The sequence below is a fragment of the Cyclopterus lumpus genome, chromosome 5 (assembly GCF_009769545.1).
Source record: "Cyclopterus lumpus isolate fCycLum1 chromosome 5, fCycLum1.pri, whole genome shotgun sequence".
Classification (NCBI taxonomy): Eukaryota; Metazoa; Chordata; class Actinopteri; order Perciformes; family Cyclopteridae; genus Cyclopterus; species Cyclopterus lumpus.
Genome location: NC_046970.1, coordinates 17,188,390 through 17,205,015, shown reverse-complemented (window position 1 = coordinate 17,205,015; position 16,626 = coordinate 17,188,390). Strand labels below are relative to the sequence as shown.

General features: G+C 41.5%; 2 protein-coding genes and 1 long non-coding RNA gene across 4 annotated transcripts; 2 read left to right on the top strand and 1 right to left on the bottom strand.

Annotated features, from left to right (window-relative positions):
- Nucleotides 1–285: 285 nt before the first annotated feature.
- On the top strand, nucleotides 286–5,423 carry LOC117731528. Of its 2 annotated transcripts, XR_004609538.1 has the most exons (5): nucleotides 286–409; nucleotides 1,138–1,244; nucleotides 4,593–4,769; nucleotides 5,086–5,191; nucleotides 5,265–5,423. It is a non-coding gene; the product is annotated as an uncharacterized LOC117731528 (long non-coding RNA). The 2 variants fall into 2 exon arrangements; XR_004609537.1 differs by having other exon boundaries at nucleotides 4,593–5,191.
- Nucleotides 5,424–7,630: 2,207 nt separating this feature from the next.
- On the top strand, nucleotides 7,631–10,438 carry si:ch211-222l21.1 (glutamic acid-rich protein). The gene is given in 6 exon segments (XM_034533660.1): nucleotides 7,631–7,901; nucleotides 8,510–8,557; nucleotides 8,560–8,700; nucleotides 9,100–9,163; nucleotides 9,362–9,435; nucleotides 9,556–10,438. Coding segments are annotated over 6 exon segments (450 nt in total). The 5' UTR covers nucleotides 7,631–7,850; the 3' UTR covers nucleotides 9,628–10,438.
- A 1,481-nt stretch (nucleotides 10,439–11,919) lies between these two features.
- On the bottom strand, nucleotides 11,920–16,563 carry slc45a1 (solute carrier family 45 member 1). Its single transcript, XM_034533213.1, is given in 11 exon segments — nucleotides 11,920–12,877; nucleotides 13,326–13,531; nucleotides 13,664–13,840; nucleotides 13,953–14,106; nucleotides 14,200–14,214; nucleotides 14,216–14,269; nucleotides 14,271–14,489; nucleotides 14,491–15,071; nucleotides 15,202–15,426; nucleotides 15,921–16,013; nucleotides 16,146–16,563. Coding segments are annotated over 11 exon segments (2,385 nt in total). The 3' UTR covers nucleotides 11,920–12,634.
- Between the last annotated feature and the right edge of the window lie 63 nt (nucleotides 16,564–16,626).

Sequence of the window (16,626 nt, the reverse complement as noted above, 5' to 3'; positions counted from 1 at the left end):
TTAGAAAATGCCTTGTTCCCTTTATCTCAAACAAGACTGTTATCTGGACCCAGACCCTGTCCTCTGTCTCCCACTCTGTTCTCCTCTCCCTCTTGTTTGTTTATTTGGGAATTTTGCCAGGTATTTCCCCAGCCAGTCTGCCTGCTGCACCCACAATGTTCCCTCCTCTTGACAAACTCCACCCCCACTCCTCCCCCCCCCCCCCCCCCCCCCCCCCCCAACTCTCACACCCTCCCACCCACAATTCACCCTTCCATGTATGTTGCTAGGCAACATGAGAGCTGGTTCATTTTCCAGCCAATCAAATGACTGAACATATTTTCGAACAGTGTTGAGGAAGGTTGAACAAGGATATCACCTTTTTTCCCCTATCAGGTCCTTCTTCAATTATGGGGTTTACACCTTACAGGTAATTGTAGCTATTTCATTATGCTGAGTGAGCCTTTAATCGATCACAATTTGATAATTTTCAGTGGCGGTTCATCCCTCGCTTGTACTAGCAATGCACCACTGGGTGGCAGCATGATCAGTTTCTATGTTACCACACAGGCTGCAAGAATCTTTTACTGCTGTTGCTAAGCAATTCTGACTCTCATGTCTTACCTGTGAAACATTTGATTTTTACAGATGTCCCTGCCACCATTTTGTCTTTGTTTTCACCATTTTGAAATGCATCCCACTCGAAAGGGAAACAATTTTGCTTACACTATAAAATCTCTTCACATCCAAAAATATGAACCCTCGAAAAGATGTTAATACAATTCAGTCCACTGCAGAGACAAAGCCTATGTGTTTCCGCTGGCAGAAGGAACGAGATACCCACCGTGTATGAGATCAAGGTTTGGGTTAAATATTAGCCTTGAACGGATTCAGCTGGCTTCATCTCATCATGCAGGAGGCAGGAAATGTGCTCTTGAGTGATTAGGCCAGCAGCTCTTGTCTTCCACTTTACCAGCAGTGGAGTGATCCATACGCTCTCTGGGCTGATTTGTCATGCAGCTTCCTGTTTTCTTTGTGTACCAACCTCTGATATATTTAGCATTGACTTCTTTGACATTTCAGATATGATCCAGCTGATCAAGTCCCATTCAAATATTTCCTAATCATTGATATGTCTTCTTTTTTTACACTCCCCAGGTCCCTGTGTCCCTCCCCCTCCCTGATCCCCCTGTGTGTGAGTCCCTCATCTCAGCTTTGGTTGCTGTGCAGATGGCTCTTTGTTGGTGCTTCACAATGGGTCTAAGGTCAGTGTGCCTCATGCCTTCAACACACTTAAACTTCTTCACTGCAGCTGTCTCGTGGCTTTATTTGTAGTTTATCTCAAATACTTCTCTAGCAAGCATCAGGGTTGCTCACGTGTGCACGGTTATGTTGTGGTCTTGAATTAAGAGGAAGTTATAAAACCACAGATGTAACGTATATAGCCTGGGCCTCTCGGGCTGTAAACATAATAACAGATATCACCTTGTTTTAACAAATCTGCACTACACCGGGGCCTTCTTTGTGATCTTTTAAACACTGGTCACATTTCTTGATTCTTGATATGACAGTTGAAGACAAGCTTTGGAGGATCTCTGAAACAAACCAGAGAGCAGAATATCAGATCAGCCAGAGAAATAGAAATGCAAATCCACCATCTGTTCTGTGATCCCAATCCAACCCTTCATCATTCAAGAGCTAGTGTAATAATTACTCTCATAGCTAACCCTTTAATAGTAATTCTGAGGATAACAATATGTACTTTCAGAGTAGTAAACAAAGAAACAGGCATCTCTCTCAGAAAGATCAGCGCAAATCATCCAAATGACATCAAGCTTAAACACTATAATCTTTAACATTATCCGTTCAAATAGCATATGTCGGTGCCAATATACATACATTTATAGACACATGATAATGCAAGAAGCATAAACAGATGTTATGTTTAGTGGATGTGAGAAATGGGAGGTTTTCCCATTGTACAAAGTAAAGTCCGCTGGTCACCACAAGGCTGAGCAGCAGAAGGCTGCTAGGGGGTTTATAGCAGGAAGAAGCAGGTAGACTGAAAGGCGGGAAACTAAAAGGAGGAGGAGCATTTCTTGCAAAGCAGAAAGAATTACTGGAAATTTCCACTTCTCTGGCAAGGCAGTTGCAAGGGTGGAGCTGTAGGAGTTTAAATAAATAAGGTGGTACGGTTGAACTTGTGCAGAGGGAAAGTGCAGAGGGAAAACTGAAGCTACTCTTTCAAGTATCTATTTGTTAATTAGGTTTTTGAAACCTAACCATTTTTTTTTTTTTAGATTGTATATGTGTATAACATATAATAGATTATATTTAAGAATGCAAGGATCGTTTATGGTCATTATGCAGCACAACATGACATTTAATTTCACCCCATTTAATACCCAACAAACACATGACAAACAAAACCAAAACACAATAATACATTCCCTAGAAGAAGAAGAAATTGTGCTTATGTCGATGCAATAAGTTGTTGAATAATTATTGTATGTTCAATTTATGAAGAAACCACTGGTGTAAATAATCAGGATATCTTATTAAATAAAACAGAGTCATCACAAAAAGTTTAGGATATGCAAGATCTATGAAAGACAATGTAATTGAAGTTTTAAAAAATAAAAATACAGCTTGATGATAAATGATCTGATTCAATAATTCATGAATTATATATATATATATATATATATATATATATATATATATATATATATATATGTATTATTTCCCAGTTAGGAGGGCAAAGTGCTTGCTGACAGATGATATGTTGCACTGCAATCAGATGGTAGGTTGCTATTGCTGTGTAGTAACACTAAATACAAACACAGCATCAATCTCTGCACATTCTTTGACATTTCAACCTATGTTTTAAACATACAATTTACTAAATGCATGCAGTATCTTGACTTATGTAACTAGTAGATAATACATTTACACATCTCTTCATCCATCTATCCATTTATTCATTTTCCAGCAGCTTTTTTGAGTCAAAGTAGCCGTGGCTACAGTCAGTATCACCCAGGTAACCATTTCCCTAGCCGTCTCTTCCAACAACATGCCAGCTGGGAGATGTAGTCCCTGTGGCATGTCCTGAGTCTGTTCTGGGATCTTTTTCCAGTGCTTTAGAGCAAGTCCCCCATCCAGTCTGTAGTTTGAGGTTTTCCAAGATTTCAGCTGCATATATTGTCATTGCTATCAAAGTAAAGATGAACAATCAAATAGCATGCTTTATGGTTCAGCCCCATGGTCCAGTATAGCTTACAATGGCTACTACAGCTGATGCATATTTTAGTGTTCTACCCACATTTGTTTGTAATGAGACCCTGGAATATCTGAACTTCTATACATATGGTAGTTGCTTTCCCCTCCCCTGGATGGGACACCAATTTCTTATGGAGAGAATGCTTAGCCTCAGTTTGGGAGTTACTCCTCCCAGTCACTTTACACCCAGGAGCAGTTGGCTGCTGTGCATAAATAATGGAGTCAGAACCAGCGGAGTTCATAAGCCAACGTTAACCGAGCAACGGCTCCAGACTTTGGCTGCACCATGATATCCTACAAACGGGGAAAGAGACAATGCACATCCTTTTGCACTGGCTTGAGATAGTGACAAACAGTGCATTAAATCCGAGTGTACAGAGACCAATAGACTTTGATATTAGAAAACACTAGCACTGGCATTTTCCAAATCCTCAAAGCACTTACAGACTAATCCATGCAACGCTGAAGATACATGTCAGCCACAACTAGAAAACCGCTGGATTTCAGAATCTCTTGGCACCCTGACTCTGAGGAGCTTTGGGTTACATTGTGTGTGCTCATATTACTTTTTCATGCTCCATGTAAATTATTTTTGGTTGTATTCTTAATAGGCATTTGCGTTAAATTTCGCTTTTTTGTTGAAACATTTGTTTGTACCGTTACTATTGCTTACTTTTATACTGTTTTTTTCTCTCTTCCCATTATCAGTTGAATCCTATATGGCGGCTGCAGTGACTTTATAGGCCCAAAGTAACTATGTGACCCCTGCGATGTCAACATTTTTCTTTAATTTCATCCCCACACCGTATTAGTTAACCTATTTACTAATTTGCTGTTTATTATTATTATTATAGTCTTGCTTTTGTTTTATTTTGTTCTCTTGGTTATTGGGTCTTTGTGTTGTTATTAAGTGATATTGATGCACTTTTATTGTTCCTGCAATTTGTATCACGTTGACTAAAATGTTAAGGAAAAAAATAATGGTTGACTTCTTGCACAACCATAAAGACATCTCTAAACAATATTCATCAAAATGCCATTGCTTTATTCAATATAGACCTTGCATAACTGCATTAGATTACAAAAACGTTATTAAAAATGTGACTCTTGGCCATGAAGTCCCTTTACAAACATTCCTGAATTTTTGTATTTGAAAATACAGTATGGACCTCTGGGGGGTCTTGTGGCAGCACTACTAGTGCATGTTGTCATTGTAGTCCACAATGACTGTACTTAATTGTGTTAACTATAGATCAATAACTTTCTCCCTCACTGTGCATTCGACTGAAGTGTGCCACTGAGAAGTCAACTTCATGTTGTTCTGTACTCTGCAGGACCTGGAAGCCAGAGAAAGCCAGGCCGACCATGCAGGAGGCTGTTGAAAACAAAAGAGCTCAGTTTGCCCCCCACCAATGCTTCCAATTATCGGGACCCTTCCCCCGCCTAATCCCGACCCCTTTGCTCTTTGATGGGCCTCACTTACCCCTGAGCACTGACATTCCGCAAGTCAGGTCAGTCCTTTGTCCTGAAGAAATTAAGTGAAATTAAGGTGCTGTACTTCCCATCCTGTATCCAGTTCAACATTCAAATAAATGTCTCCCCAGGCTATGGGAACTGATGTAACACATTTCATTGACTGTCAAACGTATTTCATTGTTAAAAAACAAAAAGGCTTTTCTTTTATACAATATTGCCTTCTGTTTCCCCCTAACCTTAAATAACATCAAAAAAAGGTGTCATGTTCCTTGTGGAAAGTGTGGTAAACACTCCAGTTGTTGGCAAATGAGAGGTTTGCAAAAATCACAATAAATCGAATCTCATTTTCAGATTTTCCTTCACTGCCCTACTTTCTACAACAGTTTGGTTCACGTCTTTACCTGCAGAGTGAAATAGGCTGCTGTTCAAGATTGGTGGCACATGGAAACATGTTGAGGTAGGCAAATAAGAAAAAAAAGACAGGAAATGATCTCACAAACACTCCCCCTCTGATTGCTCCCAATTTCCAGTTACAGAAAAAGAGTGAGTAATGCCTTCTGCTGCTTTGAGTCTGCTCCTCTGTTCCTTACGTGGATCTACTGAAGACCATTACATTGTGGATGTCTGCTTCAATGCTCTGTAGTCTCCACATGTTCTTTATTTCACAAATAAAAAGGTATTACACTTTATCCAATGCCCATGAGTCCTTGCTTTTAAGTGTAGTGACATAATGTCTTAAATTGCTGCTTCGCATATATTTTCAGCCAAACAATATACAACCAATGCTGTGTCAGTGTTGTTATCTTTTGTGTGGTTCGTGATGAGTAGTTTGTTGTCTGATATATATATATATATATATATATATATATATATATATATATATATCAGAAAGCTTTTGAATTAAAATTAGCAACATTTGAATATGTCCTTAGTATAGTTTGAACAAAAGAAAAGACTAATAATCTCAAAGTACTGACGCATAATCCTTTGATCTCTGTATTTACAGTCTTTATGATAATATTTCAACTGAGTGTGAGGTGAATGACTAAATGAGGCCTGGAGGCTTCTTCAAAATCAGTAGCTTGAATACTGGTATAGAGAATGAGTGACGCGGTTAAGGATTAGGCCCTAAAATTAGAGATTGAAAACATACTTGTGTCAAGATACCCTCAATGGGTTTGTTGGGGCAAGTAAAGGACACAAACAGAAGTAAGGCTGTCTAGAAGTATTTAAAATCTATATTATCTGGAACACCCAAATATGTTTTGTAATGTGTAAATAACTCTGTTTCTCTGACAACCATCTGATAACTGCAAAAGTTTTATGATAGCTGTGTGTAGGTTTAAAACAATACCAGGCGTGGCAAAGAGGTTGTTCATGATTACGCTCACACTTGAGAAATGTAATTGTAGGTCAGAGTATCCTAGAAATTTCCCCGCTACAGGACTCATAAAGAATTATTTGATCTCTTATCGTGGCAAAAAAAGAGGCGATTTTATCTGCAATAAAAAAATGAAGATTTATTTTCAATTGAGGGGCTGACCATGTGGAGGCTTAAATTACAGAGTTAAGGACCCACAAAATTGTGTGTGTTACCGCTTCCTTTGGTTTAGCAGTTGGATAAGCAAGTGAAGGGACGGCAAAGAAAGTTCATGTCAAAGACTTTCTGAAGGAGAAGAAAAACAGAACATTTGGGATATCAAACACATCACTCTTTCAATAAGACAATGCTTCTTATTGAGAGGGAAAAGTAAATATATCTGAAGAAATATAACCTTTAAATCATTGTTTACACTTGAAACTGGCCATGAATAAAAGACAATAGTATCTCAGGAGCATCTATAAAGGCTGGGAAATCTCTTCCAACCAAATACCCCAAGACACATCATACTGTATTCATTATGCATGCTGTCATTTTTTTATAATTTGCATGTTTTTCTAAATAAGTAACTTTGTACTTTCCAAGGAGAAAATAAATCCCCTTTACTGTTATTAGGACAATAACTGTGATTCAATACATGCTGTAAATGTTTTACACAGTACTGCCACACTTGTACATCACTCCATTACTCTAATACTCAGATATCACAAAGCAACACATATATTACTTAGTCTGTGTGGCACATGATGTTTTTCCTTTTCTTTGTTCCAAATATTGCCTTAAACAGACCACTAGTTTAACTAACTTATTGTCCGACTGTGCAAATACTTCAGAAGGACATCATGAGAGGAAATGATGATCAATTCATGTATATTGATTTCAAAGTATTATTCATTTTAGTATTTGAATACATTTGGAGTGGATGCATAGCTCTCAAGCTTTGCATCTATTTTGCATCTATTTTGCCTTGATAATATTGTAATAGAATAATGAATTGCTTAATTACGTGTGTTCAATGTTCAAATTGCAGTGTGTTACTGGTTCTCCATTTACCAGGTTAGTAAAACAGTGAAAGTGTGCGCACATTTAAGCAGGAACACATTTTGTTACATTGTGTTAAATATAGAAAGGAGGAGTGGCCGCAGTGTTTTCAAATCGTCACATTATTCCCTTCTGCTTGTAATTTGATACCCATCTCTGCGGAGAAAGGGCGCTCAGACAAAAGATGCCGTTCGTGGGCATATGTTGAGAAACTTTTTCACTCCCTCTACTTGATTCAACATTCAGCTGTGAGTAGACTTTCGTGGTTTATCAATACCTGAACAACGGGCCACTTGCATCCATTGTTAAAATTTTAGGTGCAAAAAATCAAACGTAACAGACTGATGTGTAGTAGAAAAACGAAGTCTGATACCTTAGTTCGGAGCTTTAATACAATTGACCAATCAACGACGAGATAGCCAGTAGGCGGGATACCTTGTCAAGATTGACAGGATATCCTTCCAATCAAACACTCCGGTGGCTGACATCGTCCAATTGTGTGCGGGATCGACCCGCTGTATCCAACAAGAGTGGATTTTCAACGAGCTGGAGAGAAAAGCGGAGACAGGCAGACATCATTTCTCTCTCGGCGCCTTTGGACTATCCACACGAAGGCAAAGAGCCAAGAAATTAAAAATATATTTTTTTTCTTAACAGGAATATAATTACCTAAATACATTTAGAAAAATTAGCCATGGCCGACACAGCTGTTGACAAAACCGCAACTGCAGAGGTTACAGCCAAGGTGCGTTTCATTCCGTTTTTTTATTCTTTCGGTTGAACTGTCGTGTTAAAAGATTTTTTGAACTTTTTGAAGTTGTATTTGTGTTTTACAATTGTTTGCTGGGGTTCAAACAGTCGTGGGCGGCTGCGGCAGCTAAACGTTAACGTTACTTCATTTTAAGTTAACAGTAATTGGGCAAAACAATTTAAATTTCCTAACTAAATGACTCTTTAATTGTAACTTGTCGATTACCGGTCACCGCAGAGGTGACTACTGTGTTATCTACAGCGTGTACAGCTAAATATTGTCTGGAAACTCAAACGTATGTGATGTGGGTCGCTAAAAAAAAATCTTGTTGAGCAGACAAAGCGGTCAGGTAGAAACTAGCAGCGAAGCTGCTGCTGTGGGCGGGAAGCCACACTTACGTTAACGTTGCATTACGGGTTGGGACAAAAACCTTCAGCATTGCCACTAATTATGTCTAACATGGTGTTGACTGAATTAGACTTTATCCCAAATATGGTAAAGTAGCGTTCTCATTAAAACCAGACGTGAGAACGTGTGGCACTTCAGAATAAACTCTTTGCTGAACCGTCAAATTGATCAAGAGCCGTGCTTTTATTTTGTAGGAGCTTAAGGAGAAGAAAGAAGTGGAGAAGAAAGAAGTGAAGGAGGAGGAGAAGAAGAAGAAGGAGGAGGTGAAAGAGGAGGTGAAAAGAGGAGGGGGAGGAGGGAGGAGGAGGAGGAGGAAGAGGAGGAGGAAGAGGAGAAGGAGGAGGAGAAGAAGACCGACAACGGGGACGCACCTGCCAATGGCACAGTGAGTTGGAGACTAGGACCAGCCTCATGGCCTTTTGTCCTTAGCACCCCTCATCATGCAGGTGTCGCTGCACCCGCCTCCCCTTCCTGTTCAGCTGCTCTTCACACTGCTTTGTTGGGTTGTGAAATGGCACAGATGTTAGCTAGCAAGCCTTTGGGACGTTTCAATTGGTGTCTCTAGTTTAGCTTTGTAGCTAATCCTCTGGGGAGTAAGAGCTACTCACACATGCCTTTTTTTTTTTAAGGGTCCCCACAGGGGTCTGTATGTCTAAGACTATAAGAGGATTATTTCAAATATGCTTGTGATTCCATGTTTAGATTTTATTTTCCTCTGTTTAATATTGCGCATATAATAAAAGCCCAATCCTGAATTTTTACTGACATCTCCCTCTTCATTCAGAATGGTGCTGATCACGACGACAAAGTGGGGGAAAAAAATGAGGAGAAACACAAGAATGGAGATGGTATGTTCTCATAAAGCAGTCTTACTGTTTTCAGGAATAGACTTTTGAAAGTCACTACATGTCTCTTTGTTGCTTTGGATTTGCTCATAAATGCCGCCACCTTGTGTGGCCTTAAGGTCAATTATTTTTTCCAGGAATCTTGTCTTAATTACACAACGTGAGGGATGTATTTTCTGATGTGACAAACTGTGCTTACAGGAGCTGCAGAGGAGGCGCCCCCTGCTGAGGAGACTGATGCACAGCCTGTGAAGCGTGCAGCTGAAGAGGAGGAGGTGGGTTGTCATCAGGCTGAAATATACAAATTATAATCAAGTGTTTTTAAATGTGTTGACTAATCTTGTGAACTAAAAGCCTTTGCTAATGCATTAAATGTTTCTCTTTTTTTAAATTAGGAAAAGGTGGAGACAAAAAAGCAGAAGACAGAGAAAAATGGAGATTCAAAAGAGGCAGAAGTGAAGGCTTAGGTATCTGCCCTGCTCCTTGTTTGCAGCTCTGTCCCACCAGCCTGGTCAACATCGTGTTGTAGAGCTTGTGCTTTCTGTACCGTTGAGAAATTTCTTTTTGTTTGCTCCCATGTTATCACATTGCACTGGAGTCCTGAAACATAGTGGCCCTGCATCCTTTTTTTATGAAATGTTATTTATTGGTCTTTAAATGAGCTTTTTTTTTACTTGTACAAATTGGGCCACACCATGAGATAATTTTTTCATTTCTTGAGGTTTTATATCGGTATGATAGAAGCACAATCTCTATTATGTCAGTGCTGACCAGATGATTCATACGTACAGGCAGCTGCTCAACTCCATGGCTCATGTTGACCTCTCAGATTCACGTAAGGACCAAAGATAAGTTTTAAGCAGGGGCTAATGGACAGTTGTTAGCATTATTAGTTGAGGCATCATTTTTTGTTGAGCTGCTTGTTAATCCTTGGCTTGGCTGCCCGGTTAACATAACAGATGGTGCAAATGAATAAAGGGGCTCTGTCTTGTGCCTCCATGATAATAAGATTTCTTGACCTTGTTTTATGGAGGCAGGATTTTGCATCGTTAATTAACCCCTCTTAAATCTTAAAGCTTTGGTCATTTGTTCTGTATGCATTCCACGCAAGTTTGTACCATTTATACTTTTATTTTTCTTACAATTTCAATGAGTTTTATGTTATGGCTGGGTAGCCCCGTTTTTCGTCTAAGACTGCCTTGTTCCGAACCAGAATGACATTCGGTTACTTCAGCCACGGCTTTGTATATTCTGATCAACAAATAAATTGTCTTTTTACTTAAAAGTATATCTTTTTTTTGTATGTATGTATGTTACTTGATCATTAGTGCTTCTTAAAAACATGGTTTTATAAGTAGGTGATGTCACTTGACCCAATTTTCTGAACATGGAAAATGGCTGGCTTGGATGCAGGAAGGAACAGGAATAATCTAATTCACTTTCGTAATGGAAAAGGGTGCACAAAATGGATTTCACTCTTGTCTCCTGGCTCCCCCTTGTGGTGTACCTAAAGATTGCAGATCATTATTTCTGAAGTTAGCTGGGGTGACGACTGGTATTGGCTATTATGGTTATCAGTTAAAAACAATAATTGACACGAGTCCAAAATGGCAAAATGATCATTTTTAGTTTGAACTGAACCCTGAATAAAAGTAGCTTATACAGTAACAGTAACACTGCTAAAATTGAGCAATAGGTGGTACCATATAACAACAACTGCTGTTTTTTTTTTTCTTCTCTCAAGCAAGCTGCAAGCTGCAACCTCATGATCCATACAGTTACTGTTCCCTCAGAAACGTTAGCATGGTGTGCATCCATTCAAGGAGGCTTAAATAGTAGGCAATTTACATTCCGTTGAGGCATCAATTAAGACTGGCACTTTAATGTTGCTGAATTCAGTGTGAGCGCCAGTCAATGAAACATATCACAAAGGTAGGCTTACAACAGGTTACACTCTTAAGTTGACCTTTTGTTTAAAGCCCTGAAGTCTGACATGGTGCCTGTGTTGAGGCTGGCAAAGCATACTGTTTGCCCTGGCACAACAGATGTAGAACAAATAAATAAAAACATTTTGTGGATGAAGATGGCTTCTTTAAGATGGGGAAAAAAAGTAAAATAATAACTTTACTGAGTCGGTGGGGTGGAGCAGAAGCCTACTACCTTAAGCATGCTCCCTAATGATGACAATAAGCACTTGCTGCTGGCTCTATGAACCCCCACAGTCTTCCTTTAATGTTGTCCACCTTCAGGGTTACCCATTGTTCACATGAGTCTTCTCCCTGTTTGCTGTTCTTCTGTTTTGTTCGGTTTCCGACTGAATGCTGATTCAGACCCCAGTTTCAACTTCTCCTCTTCCTGATAATGACAAGAATCACTGTCATTATTACAACGGCATGGCCAGGAGGTCGGGTGACAGCTCACGGCTGTACCATGGCTTAGTGGGGGCCCAGACACAATTTGCCACCGGCACACATTTCTCTGTGTTTTTGAAAGTTTGTGTACGAGCGTGTGTACGCATGTCATCCTTAATAGTCATGCCTCGATGCTAATTAAGTATCGTCAATGAACTCATACTTGGGACTTGAGTAAGAGTCAAACAGCACCAACGAGTGAAATGTGGGGATAGCACACTGGTAGGTCTCATAATGAAGTGTGTTTTTTATTTGCTGTGAACAATGTGAAGCCCTTCAAGACTGTTACAGTGATTACACATTTTTCAGCTTCTAGTAAACTGGTATTAGGTACATATTAGGTATGTGTTTGCTAAATTAAAGAGCTCTTGAATTAATGAAGGTGCATTAACGGTGAGTGCGAGTGGAGACTGGCTGCTCATTCATTCGTGTGATGCAAATATTCTAACTCAGAGAAACAGGCAGGTAGACATTCCCTTGGCTGTATAACCAAACAAAAGAATACAAAAAAGGTTTTGAGAATTACATTGCAGCTCATGCAGACATTAGGCAACTGATAAAAGGGAGGAAAAAGGGGGAAAGCTGTGGTTAGCTTGTATGTAGTGATCAACATTTCTATACTAAACACAAACAAGCAAGAAAAGATGAAACACAATTTTACAGCAAAGAATCAGACAGAAGACATGTTTAGGCTTGTATGACCTCAAAGAGGTCACTCACACTCTCTCTGTCTCACACCCATTTATCCCACACTGCATTAAAAAATATCACGCATTCAAAAAAATATATGTCATGTACACACGTATTAGAGCAGTGGCCAATTTCTGTCTGTCTGTCTGTCTGTCTAGCTCTGAGAGGAGCAGTGCCGATTGGTGTGAAACGATATATGGAATTGTGCTGTACAATGTGCAGCAGGATGTGCAGTGTGTTTGTCCTATGACTGCTGTGAAGGTCAACACACTCACGCGACAGCGTGAAAGCGCGTGCCCGTTGAGACTGCGTGTGTGAGGTAAAGTAAATGGAGAGACTTTTCTAAATGTGCACCAATAGTGGCTGGGTCTCGCTATCGGGGGGGCTCACCCTCAGGGGGGGGCAGGTGGTACACCACGCAGAGAGAGGAGTACAGGCAGCCCACGAATGACATCAGGCTTGCAAAGTACATCACTCCCTGGGCCCCACCCACCAGTGAGGTCAGAGGTCCCATCGCCACAGAGACCAGGATCTGTGCCAGGAAATACTGGCAGCTCAGCAGAGAGATGTCCACCCCCATCCCTCGTTTGGTCCCATCCTCTGATGAGCCACAAAACTGAGGAACAGATGCAAACAATGATGGTCAATCTCTGTAGTGCACCACAAATCACTTCAGCATTGAAGGAGTAGGTAAACATTTTTGGGACATACTATTATACATGTTTGTGCTGAGATTTAGATGAGAAGATTGACACCGCTCATGCCTGTGCTCTATATATGGCTAAATTACATTTACACTGCAAACAGGGAACGAAAGGGGACAAAATCGGGCAACTAGTACGTCTATCTAAAATAGTCAGGCAAATAAAGACTTTTTTAATTATTTTTTACAAAACACAGTCTGTGAGCTAACCGACTGCTGCCTTTACTGTACAAACATGTGAATGGGATGGATCTTCTCATCTAACTCCTAGAAATACTTATAAGTTTGCTTATTTCCCAAAATCTTTAACTATTCCTTGAAGTAAGCAAAATATCATAAATCTCCATATCTAGATACTGACCTGAGGGCTCTGGTAGTATTCACACAGCAGAGAGTAAGGCAGCGTGCATAGAGAGGAGAAGAGCACCCCATAGGTGACACAGAGAGAAAGTACCACGTAGAGGTTGGTGGACAGTGTGGCCAGGCCAGTGCCCAAACCAAACGCCAGGTAGGCAAAAAAATATAGAGTGCGAAGAGAGAAACGCTCCTCCAGTTTCTCCAATATGGCTGAAAGTTGAAAAATAATCGCAGAGAGAAACAGAGGGCACACATGTAACGTTTACCAAGGAAAGAAAGACACATGAATGGCCAGAGCTGCACTAATAACACATACATGTCGCGATTGCGAGTGTAGCTTACCTGAGTAGAAAGCAGCACTGAATGCATAGATGCACATGCCCCAGCAGCCCATGCTAACGCCAGCATTGTACCGTTGGTAAGCCTCAGAGTCATGGGGTGCTTTGGGGTCTCCTTTAAACACAACCTCGCCCATGAAGTCAGTGTAGAAGAGCAGCATGCCTTCAAAGGACAGCCAGCCTAGAGAGAGACAATTAGTATCAGCTCAGTTAATATTTAATACAAGCCAGACAATTTTTACAGTGTTGCAGGGTTTTATGTGCATCAACGTATAAATAGTGAGAATTCTCACCCAGGAAATGATTAGTGCATAAACTCCGGAGAGAGGGAGGCATCCTGTAGATGGCTACACACAGCAGCCTTATTGACAATTGTGAATCTCCAGTATCCACATTCTCAGTTAGGTCACTCTCATAGCGCACCCCATTCAGCAAAATGTTTGCAACCTTCATCAGAAAAGAAAGACACAGTGTATTAAATGCTGTAGTGGCTTCTACTGACCAAACAGAGTCTATCATTTCCAAAATATGTGTACGGACCTGCTGGCTGAAGGTCAACTGTTCTCCTGCGGCCGTTCTCCAGCCCAACAATCTGGGTTGCGATGGGGTCCCTCCATTAGTGCAAGACTCTGGGGTCGCTTCAGGATACCAGCAGAAGAGCCCGATGTGATCCTGCACCAGGCTGAGCCCCAGTTGTGACCTGGGATTGTACTTCTCCCTCAGGCTGTGGCGCTTCTGCATCCTGAGCTGCCCCAGCTGGATGAGGACACCACGTCGGCCTGGGGTCTGTCCTGCAGGATGGCTCCCTGCTCCCTGTGTGGACTCATCAGAAGGAGAGTCCCTTGGAGGCAGGGGCACAGTGGTGGAGTTGGAGGCCAGGGCCTGTGGTGTCTGCTGACCTGTGTAGCAGTCTATGAGCACACTGTCTATATAGGAGGTTCCTAATGAAGAGGCAAAGTCATTGATGCCAGTGAGCGAGTTGTCCCGACTTATAAAGCTGCCATATTTCGGAGTGAGGGGGCTCAGGGGCGATATGGGGCTAGTGAGGCCAGCACAGAGCCTTGCATTGGCACTGCAAGAATGGGCAAGAGGGTCAGAGTTATATGGGTGAGACTTTGAGAAATTGTAGCTGTAAAGACCTTCCTCATCTTCCTCATCTAGTCCCAAAGCTGGGGGAACAGGAGGAGAGGGAGGAAGAGGGAGGATGGGGCTTTTTAGATGAGCTTTACTTGAGTTTTTGTTCTTTGGTAGGCGCCGTTCAGGGATACTCATCAGAGTCATGGCTGTGGCGAACACCAAGGTGATACTCGTAAACAGGAATATAACCCGCAGTTGACCTCCCAGCGCTCTTCCAAATTGTGTCTGGTCCCAGTTGATGCCACCCACAATGTAGCCAAATCCACCTCCTAGTCCTGCAGGGCAAGAAACAAAACACATTGGTAATGTCTTAGACTATTGCATAAGTCTGTTTTCTCCACATTCTAATGAATATAAGTTATGGATTCCACTGTGTAATGATACAGTAACCCTGAGTTTTCTTACCTGCCAGTAGTGCATGGATATTCAGCCCCCGATCCTGGTCCTCTGGGCTGCACACGTCCATCATGTAGGCATGGCTCGGGTTGTCGGCTGAATCCGCACTGAAGTCCATCAGGACCACACCACACACCGTCAGGACAATTCCCCACTTGTGATTTGATGCGGTGTCAGCAAGCGCACCTCCAATGTCCCGTCCGTTCAGCACCAGAGTTAGACCAAACAGAGCCCCTAAGAAGGAAGGAAGTAAAGTTCAACTGAAATCCTGCTAACGGTTGGAGTTAGAGTTAATCTACCTTCCTCTGAGTTTACACTCAATTTACTAGCATGGTGAGTAGTGCAAAGCAGTTTTATCGTGTCTTCTGGTGCTCTGGAGGAGTGTTGTCAAATATTCATGTGACATCTACGAGGTATCGCGATGTGAGCTTGGAAACTGCAAATCTTTAATAGTAAAGCTGTAACTGGGCTGTGGAGTTTGGGAGACATTTGCAATAACCAGGCAGGAAAGGTCGAACAAAAAACGTATATTGAGTTGCATTACAATAAGCATATAATACCTTGTTTTTATGTTACAATATGGACTAAAAGTGAGGACATCTTAACCTCTGTTGCATCAGTTTTGACCATTAATCTGTCTCTCTTATGTCCCCCAACTTTACACAATATATACTTACATACATACTGGTATTTAGTGTTGTACTTACTAGGCCCCAAACCTTTCTTACCTATAGCCAACGCAAAAATAAAAGGTCTCCTTCGCCCAAACCGGGATGTGCAACGATCACTCCACGCTCCGAGGAAAGGCTGAACAAGGAATCCTTCAAACCAAAGACAGAGGACGGAGTTAAAGTCTTAAGTAAAGAATAAAATCATTGCTACTCAAAATCACAAGATAATGTATCATATATATCAGTCCAACGGGTGCTCATTTTGCCTTGCTGTTCACTTACCCAGAATGGGGCTAATAAACCACACCAAGCTGTAGAATTGATCAGGCAAGCCCATCTGTAGAAGCACAGGAGTCACATACGCCGTTTCCATGGCATAGCTGAATTCAATACCAAAGAGGATGCAGCCATTGCAGAGCAGCTCTTGGAAGGTACGCCTGGGGGGAAGCTCACTGAGGTCCAGGTGGTCCAGGGGGCAGGGTGTGTTGGGTGGCGGAGGCGGTGAAGGTCTTATCAGCTTCCGGCGCTTTAGCTGTCTTTGGAAATTGTTGGCTCGGTGACTGAGGTGCCGGGTGGTGGACGTTGGGAAGCTGACAGTTTTGGATAGTGAGTTCCTCCAGAGACCTTCCTGGGCTGTGGATAACCTCCCTCCTGGACTGGCCAACAGGGGGTCACTGGGGGTGCCCATGAGAGATGACATCTCTCTCAAGCCAGCTTACACTGCAGCACAAAAAGGGTGACACACATTGTTAACTTTGGACTT